The 8395-nt window shown below is 43.6% G+C and overlaps 5 protein-coding genes across 5 annotated transcripts in view; 2 read left to right on the plus strand and 3 right to left on the minus strand.

Moving 5' to 3' along the window:
- Positions 1–26: 26 nt before the first annotated feature.
- On the minus strand, positions 27–584 carry MAY24 (May24p; the record flags this gene model as incomplete). The annotated part of the gene is made up of 3 exons (XM_020217428.1): positions 27–150; positions 208–504; positions 580–584. The coding sequence occupies 3 exons, from the start codon at positions 582–584 to the stop codon at positions 27–29; spliced, it is 426 nt and encodes a 141-aa protein (XP_020068375.1).
- A 229-nt stretch (positions 585–813) lies between these two features.
- Positions 814–2393, minus strand: CYBJADRAFT_169550 (TauD/TfdA dioxygenase family protein). The gene has a single exon (XM_020215835.1). The coding sequence runs from the start codon at positions 2044–2046 to the stop codon at positions 901–903; it is 1146 nt and encodes a 381-aa protein (XP_020068376.1). The 5' UTR covers positions 2047–2393; the 3' UTR covers positions 814–900.
- A 2320-nt stretch (positions 2394–4713) lies between these two features.
- Positions 4714–6468, plus strand: KRE6 (beta-glucan synthesis-associated protein KRE6; the record flags this gene model as incomplete). Its single annotated transcript, XM_020212129.1, has 1 exon — positions 4714–6468. A coding segment is annotated over one exon (1755 nt), but the record flags the coding sequence as incomplete, so codon positions are not given.
- Positions 6469–6604: 136 nt separating this feature from the next.
- Positions 6605–7626, minus strand: PRE9 (proteasome core particle subunit alpha 3). Its single transcript, XM_020215836.1, has 2 exons — positions 7524–7626; positions 6605–7407 (listed from the first exon to the last, which is right to left on the minus strand). The coding sequence occupies exons 1-2, from the start codon at positions 7584–7586 to the stop codon at positions 6712–6714; spliced, it is 759 nt and encodes a 252-aa protein (XP_020068378.1). The 5' UTR covers positions 7587–7626; the 3' UTR covers positions 6605–6711.
- A 6-nt stretch (positions 7627–7632) lies between these two features.
- URN1 (Urn1p) overlaps positions 7633–8395 on the plus strand; it is a 1948-nt gene continuing 1185 nt past the window's right edge. Inside the window, exons 1-2 of the mRNA XM_020215837.1 lie at positions 7633–7826; positions 7920–8295. Coding sequence (XP_020068379.1) covers positions 7724–7826; positions 7920–8295 — 479 coding nt within the window. The 5' untranslated portion in view covers positions 7633–7723. The remainder of the gene's footprint in view (positions 7827–7919; positions 8296–8395) is intronic.

Here is an 8395-nt window from a genome sequence, read left to right on the forward strand (position 1 = left end):
TAGTAACACGGTGAGTGTCGATGGGTTCATAGGATTCCCGCAGTCAGCGAGTATGATGCGATGACGACAAAGAGGATCTGAACCACACCGGCACACATCGGGATCCAGGTGGACATGGCAAATACACCAGCGTTGTATATTGCGCCTAGGCTGAAGAACAACGTTAGTACACCAAGGAAGGCTCTGTGGAGGTGAAGGTATACTCACACAAGTGAAAAGATCGTACCGGATACAAAGCCCTGGAGAGAGCCGACAGCCAGGTACACGACTAGGATCCAGACCGTGTTTGCGATTTTTCTGTGTAGGAACGCTGCCCACACACCAGCTGCTCCGTAGAACGTTGAGAAGAATATCACCGTCCAGATCACGGTAAACCGCCACATATCTTCCAAGTAATATAGATACGACACTTGGTACTGTTCGCTGTGAAGCGGCCAGTACAGTGACGGGAAAGGTGGAACAGTGTATCCTACTGGAACATCTGCGATGGTGATGTATGTAGATCTATAAAGTGTAGTGGGAAGTATTAGTCAACGCACTTTCATGGTCTTCTGCTCGGTATACAGCACGTCTACTCACGACATGGTGATGATTTCAAACGCTTTTATCGCTTCAAAGGCTTCGATCCAGGTTGAGAAATGGGTGCTTTGTCCATGACCATCCCGCGGTCTTTTGTAGTTGTAGTTGTGTTTGTTTGTTTGTTTGTTTGTTTGTTTGTTTGTTCTGGCTACAGCGTTTTTTCTCCGTTGTCAAGACAGATGTATATATCCCACGGATTACTACGGTTACGGGTTTGTTTACTTTTCGCAAACATGGCTTACATATATTGTAGTTTAAGGTGGTGGAAGTAAACAAAGGATACACATTGGGAGAGAGAGCCGGTTGACCAGACGGTGCGGTTCAACGGTTCCACTCCTCCAAGTCGTCCTCCTCAGTGACGGGTCTCTCAGCCATCGGCGTGATTCTGTAGCAATGGCGAACGTCACCACTTTCCCAGTCAAAGGTGCCAGCATGGAGGACCCTTCTGTTGTCCCAGGCAACCACGGTTCCAGGTTCATAGCTGGCCCTGACTTGGAGGTCATGCGAGTGGTTGACGTGGTCGAATAGAACATTCAAGATGGCGTCGGACTCCTCTTTCTTGAGCCCATCAATGGCTTCTATAAACGTTGGCACGAATAGAGATTTGGCCTTTGTCACCGGATGGATACGCACTAAGGGATGGATCACGGTGGAAGGTGGTCTTCTCTCAATACCACCGCCAGCTCTTGAAAATGCAGCCTGTGTCTCTGAGGAGTGTCTGGCCTTGAGCCCAGACACAATCTTCTTGAACTGTGGCGATAACCTGTTGTAGGCTTCAACAGTGTCACTAAAGATTGTGTCTCCTCCGGTCTCGGGCCCTTGCAATATTGTGAAGAAAGTGGTTCCCGGTGGATACTTCTCATACGTCACATCGCTGTGCCATCCCCGAACAGAGAGTTTGTCCTGGAAAGTCTTGTTGTACTCATTGGCATCTTTTCTACGGTACACGACATGGAATTCAGGGTACTTTTCAGGTGCACCTGATGATGGATGGATATGGAGAGGCCCAAAGTAGGAACCGAACTGTTTGTTGAACTCGAGCCCTTTGTCCTTTAGATCTTGGTCTCTAAAGACAACAACACCACGTTGAGCAACGAAAAGTGCCAGATCGTTCTTTGCAGCATCGTCCAACTGTGAGAGTTGGATTCCTCTCACCTCACTACCCAATTTTGGACTTAGTTTCTTGATTTGAAACTCACTATCCTTTGGGAATAAGTTTCTCAGCTGTGGGTGGGCTAGATGACCACGATCACTGAATGACTTGTTGAAATCATCAGAGTAAGAATCGTACTTCTCCTTGGGATCCCATGTTGGTAGCCATTCAGGGTATTCAACGGTCTTATACTCAGATTGGCTCACTTTTTTCAGCCCAGTGGCATCTTCTTGGTCTTCATCTTTTCTGAAATGGATATCAGAGACGTGATTGATGTTACGGCCTATACCTGGTAATTGAATTGTGGCTGACATTTCTTGTTTGCTTGCAACTGTCTCAACAGGGTGGACGTAAGGAACAAGGAGGGTATCACACCCCCTTTATATAACTTCACAGTGGCCCATATCATCCAATCCGTCACTCTTTATGAGAAAGTGGAGCTTCCAGTGTGGTCTCCACTCTTGTAGCTTTAACGTTGTGGCTGAAATTGAGCATTATCCCGTGCACTACGAACAGTGTGAAAGTAATAGGGTATTAGCCACAATGGTCTTCTCCTATTACAAGGAGCCACAGTTTATATACCGGGACCTAAAGGACAAATTGGTAACAACCCGTTGCCACTGATCACTAGTTCGCTGATAACTCATCTTTCCTAGTTGTTTAACCTACTAGGCTACCGTGTCTTGTGGCATGGCGTTGTGTTATAACTTTCCTCGGCTTGTACAAGACAGCTTGTCACTGTCTTTTCAAGCAGCATACCGGCGTGTGAAATAAAGCTATCGCAGGGAACCAAGGCTCTTTACGTGTATCATCCTACGATTATGGAGTTAAACAGTTATACTGGTATTGAGATAAAAACAGTCAAGTTTGTTCACACAGGCATATATAATGCCGAGTGGGGCAATACACAATAGAGTTCATTGGATCTTAGCATGAAGCTTTTAGAAGTAAGTGATTGTGGTATGGTATGATGAGACCTGAGAGGTACTTGGTACCTCGGTTTGTCCATTGCATGTGTCGTAATACTCTGTAACCATGAACATGGACATCAGGAGGATGGTCTGTTGGTTATTCTCTGTATGACCGTTGGTCAAAGTTGCAACACTAACCAAGCTTGTGTCTGGCTCTGGAGTTTCACACGATACGGAGTATGATTGTGAGCTAGCTTTTGAAATGAGAGCTGTGATAGATAATGCGAAAGTCAAAGGGAATCTCATTTTTTGTACCGTTTGTTGTTGCTGTTGTAGTTGTTCTACTGATGAATCAGACAGTCGAAGAGTACTGATTCACTGGAGTTATATACATTTGCCGGTTTTCAATCTCCTCTCTGTTTATATATAATGGCCCTGTTATGTGACCACTTCATTGACATTAAGCCATACAGTGCTAACTCTGTTTGGTATCTATACAATTTCCTCATCCGGATAGATCAATGGAGGTCCCATGCAAGGAGATGAAGCTGCTCAACAGATGCTACCACCTGTATATACGTTGCCCCAAAACAAAAGCCCACGAACTGGCTCTAGTCCGCATTCTACACCTCAGAGCACATGGAATCGTCTACGCAATGGCGACTGAAAGTGTTGATACAAGTCGTCACACATGTATGCGTATGCAGATGGTGATATATGAGAGGTTGAGGATTGTACTATAACCACACCAGCGAAAACCCAGTCACGTGTGTGTCACGTGAATGCCCTTGTCAAATAACTCAATAAAAAGAAATTCCAAACCAAATGTTCCAGCCCGTGCGCTCCCTTCCATGGGTTTTCCCCTGTTTTCAGTTGCTGCTCTCTCCCGAAGGATGTTGAAATCACAAGCCCTGCCTCATTTCCGCGAATATTGCCTATTTGGTGCGCCCGACGCGTCAATTGATTTTCTCTGTGTGGTTTTTATGCTCGCATTCCAACTTGGTTACCTTGGCAGCGCAGGACTTCACCCTCCAACCGTTGGAAAAAAAACCAAAAAACAGCACACACACATCACTGAGAGAAAATGAAGGCTTTCCAAAGGAGGCACCGCCGCATAAGGAATCCTAATATGTGCGTCAACCATTTTTTCTGTTCTTTTTTTGGCCTGGTTCTGGTGCTTTTCCTTTTTGTGTCTGAGTGGTTTTTGTAGTTTTTGTGGTCTACCTATTTATGTTTTTTTTTCTGATTTGCTCAACACAAAACAAATCATCCCAGTCTTGAAGCTCACATTCATTGAAACAAGCGTTTGTCCCTTGTGTGCTTTACCTTCATTAAACGTCTCAGTTGCCCGTTGTCTCTCTACCGTTCTTGAGCCTTAGCATCTTCCCTTGTGTGATTTTGCACCGTTTCATTTCCCGTTGGAAGGGGCTGTTTTTTCTTTTCCTTTCTGTCGTTTTTGGCTTTGCAAGTTTGGGAGTTCTGATAGCAAACTATCAATTTCACGTGTTCAATAGACAGCACAAATAGGGAGAATCTATATCTTTTCGATAGCCTTGAACTCATTCTCTTGCGATTCGCTTACTCTGAAGCAAGCGCTGTGTTGAAGAAGCCATTTCGGTGCATTTTGTGTTAACCGCCAACTGTACCCTTTGTTCATTTGTTTGTTTTTTTACGTTCTTCACTGATTCAGGCTCCTTGCTACTATCCATAACTACTGATTTCCCTCTCGTGTACACACATATCACTGATCTCATTCTCTCTCTGATTGCACTGAGCTAAATGTCTACGAGAAATTTGACCGACCGCTCGCCTCAGGCGAACAACAACAACAGCGGTGATTCCGATGATTCGGAACCAAGAAACCCATTTTTGCAAGAGGAATCGAGCTCATTGACAAACAGCAGTGAGGACTCCACCACGCATCTTACTTCAAAGAGACCAGCAAAACCGTTTATCGATTATAACGGCTACTACAGCCAACAAGGCTCTTCGAATTCTCTCAGCAAGAACGATTACAACTCTTACTCATCTTCAAACATATCTGGAATCGGACAGAGCTCGCCAAATCTAAACAACGATATCTATTCACCTCCTGAATATGATCGATATCCATCCATGGGGCGTGATTCAAGAATAACATCCATGGCAAATTCCACGAACTCCAATACAAACCTATTGGGTCATAACAAGAAGGGGTCTCTATCTTCGCAATTGTCAACGTCCGAAATTTCAGAAAACTCTTCGAATCCGTTCTTGGTTGATGCCGACTTTAGTCCATTTGGTGGATACCCTGCATCCTCGTTTCCCCTACACATTGATGAAAAGGAGCCAGATGATTATTTGCATAACCCTGATCCAATCGCAGATGCATATGCCGATAAGCATAGATTCATGAGCGATTTCAAAAATATGGACAAGAGATCAACGGGTGGTTTGATAGGTCTTATCGTTCTATTTCTTGGTGCAATAGCGCTTTTCATTATTGTTCCTGCCTTAACATATACAGGAGCAACTACTCATGGTTCAAATACACAAGTTTATGAAGTTTTAACGCAATACCAATACCAAACTTTGAGTGCTATTAGAACGTCGTTGGTTGATCCGGATACGCCTGAAAGTGCACTCACTAGATTGGCAAATGACGGGACCAATTGGACTTTGGTATTTTCAGATGAATTTAACGCTGAAGGTCGTACGTTTTACGATGGTGATGATCAATTCTGGCAAGCTGTCAATATCCACTATGCTGCAACAAATGATTTAGAATGGTACGACCCTGATGCCGCAACAACTACAAATGGTTATTTGGAATTGAGAATGGATGCATTCGAAAATCATAATTTGTTTTACAGATCAGGTATGCTTCAGTCTTGGAATAAGATGTGCTTCACAGAAGGTTTGATTGAGGTGTCTGCAATGTTACCAAATTTTGGTAATGTTACTGGATTATGGCCAGGTATCTGGACAATGGGAAATTTAGGTAGACCTGGATACTTGGCTTCAACTAATGGTGTTTGGCCATACACTTATGAAGCGTGTGATGCCGGTATCACTGCCAATCAATCATCTCATGATGGTATCAGCTATCTTCCAGGCCAGAGGTTGAGTGTATGTACCTGTGACGGTGAAGACCATCCAAACCAAGGTGTTGGTAGAGGTGCACCTGAAATAGATGTCATTGAAGGTGCAGTTGATTCTACCTTGGGAGTTGGAACTGCTTCACAGTCTATGCAAATTGCACCATTTGACATCTGGTACATGCCAGATTATGAATTTATTCAAATTTACAACTTCACAGTGACGGCTATGAATACTTATGCAGGTGGTCCATTCCAGCAGGCTGTATCTGCTGTGTCTACTTTGAACACTTCATGGTATGAACTGGGAGACACCGCAGGTCCTTATTTCCAAAAATATGGATTTGAGTACCGAAATGATGATGACGATGGGTATTGTACATGGTTTGTTGGTGATGATCCAACTTATACTATCTACGCCACCGCACTACACCCAAACGGTAATGTCGATTGGAGAAGAATTTCTAAAGAACCAATGTCAATAATTTTAAACTTGGGAGTTTCAAATAACTGGGCTTATATCGATTGGGCTTCAATTGTTTTCCCTTCAACCATGAGAATTGATTACGTCCGTGTTTATCAACCTGAGGGTATGAATCAGGTCACTTGTGATCCATCTGACCATCCAACTTATGACTACATCATGAACCACAGAGCCGCCTACTGGAATGCCAACTATACCTTGTGGGAAGATGCTGGTTATGACACTCCAAAAAACATCTTGACGGGTAACTGTCGTAGTTCCAAGTTCTCACTGTGATGTACTTTTATTGGGTTGTTTTTGTTTTGAGGAAATGGAGCTTTATGTGTGTCTTTTCCCTCCATCCTGTATAAAGTGTTAGCTTCAAAACGAAAGAAGGGGACATACACCCTTTTTGCCGGAATTGTGTATCCTTAGATTATTTGTGTTTTTATGTTTTCTTGTTTAGCCTATTTCCAATTTACGTAAGGGTTCAACACTATCATATATATAGATATATATATATATCCACTACTCTTCATCTTCATCATCTTTTTTGACGATACCGGATTCGTTTAACAAGTTGTCAATCTCTGCTGGCTTCCAAACACGTTGTGTTAGCTCTCCCTTTCCATCTCTTGAGATTGTTGCGAATTCAATCTTTTCGCTTGTTAAAGAGGTTGAGTCCATTGTCTTTGACAACACTTTTAAGGCCAATTCTGAAGCTGTTTTCAAGTTGATTCCATCTTTATAATCCTGTTTAAGCAAGGTCTGAGCTGCAGCATTGTTTGCGCCGATACTGGTTGCCTTCCAGCCGGAGTAATTGCCCGATGGGTTTGAAGTGTATAGTTGGAAGCCATATCTGTCGTCATAGCCTGCATAGATGAAGGATACACCAAAAGGTCTCAACCCTCCGTGTTGTGTATAGCCTTGTTTAACGTCACATAAACGGCGAACCAGCATCTCCACCGGAATGTCCTCGTTGTACGTCTTGAGATACGATTGGGCCTGCACACGTCCGCTGTTTATCAATATACCTGCATCGGATGTCATTCCAGCAACTGCAACTATAACGTTGTCGTTTAGCGTGTAGATCTTTTCAGCGGAGGAATCCTGCTCTAAAAGTTTTGAAGTGACTTTCCTCTCAGCAGCCAGCACGATACCATCATCCGCAAGAATTCCTATACAGGTGCCGGCATGAGAAATCGCTTCTAACGCATATTCAACCTGACTTGGGAGTTAGTTCATTGTGATTTCAATTTTGCCACCAGTCGTGTATATACATATCACTGCCCGCCATCGGATGCCACCTTCAGGATATGACATAGACTATAGAAACTCACTTGATAAAGACGGCCTTCTGGAGAGAAGATCGTTGTTCTACTATCGTATCTTCTTGATCCCATTGCGGCGCTTGTTGTATCGCTCGTCCGTTGATGTTCGTTGCGTACTTGTTTGTTTGTGCGCTTGTTTGTTTGTTTGTTGTTCTTTGTTGAAGTTTTCTTCTAAGGGTTTCGCGAACTCGTTTTCAATATGGTCAAGGATGACAACCAGTAAAACCAGTAAAACCAGTAAAACCAGATTAACACGAGGCCAACCAATGGAACACTTGCCAGATAATTGGACCTCTCACGTTGCTCCGTCCGGTGAGTCTTACCGTTATGACGTGATTTCTTGAAGCAGTTGAGATTTCTTCTGTTTTTCGCCCCCATGGCACCAACTAACATACGGCTTTTTAGGGCATAAGTACTACTATAACGCGGTGACGAAGGAATCCACGTATACCAAACCAATTATAGAGAGGGACAATCAAGGAAGCGTACCCTTGTTTCGAATACCGCTGGTTCCACAATGGTCATTGGTTATAACGAATCTTGGGGATCACTTCTTCCATGATGAATCGACAGGTGAATCTTACTGGACAGTTGATAATGAAGAAGTTAAACAGTCCATTGATAAGTTGAACAAGGATGGCTTGGTACTTTTGATCGCTAAGGCGAGGGGTTTGGACTTGGATACGGATATGTTGCTTAAATTGGAGGAACTGGCCTCATATCGACGTGATTGTAATAGAGATGATCACATTGTCAGAGATGACCACGTTGTCAGAGATGACCACGTTGTCAGAGATGATCACATTGTCAGAGATGATCACATTGTCAGAGATGATCACATTGTCAGAGATGATCACATTGTCAGAGATGATCACATTGTC

This window comes from Cyberlindnera jadinii (genome assembly GCF_001661405.1).
Source record: "Cyberlindnera jadinii NRRL Y-1542 unplaced genomic scaffold CYBJAscaffold_18, whole genome shotgun sequence".
In the NCBI taxonomy this organism is placed as follows: domain Eukaryota; kingdom Fungi; phylum Ascomycota; class Saccharomycetes; order Phaffomycetales; family Wickerhamomycetaceae; genus Williopsis; species Williopsis jadinii.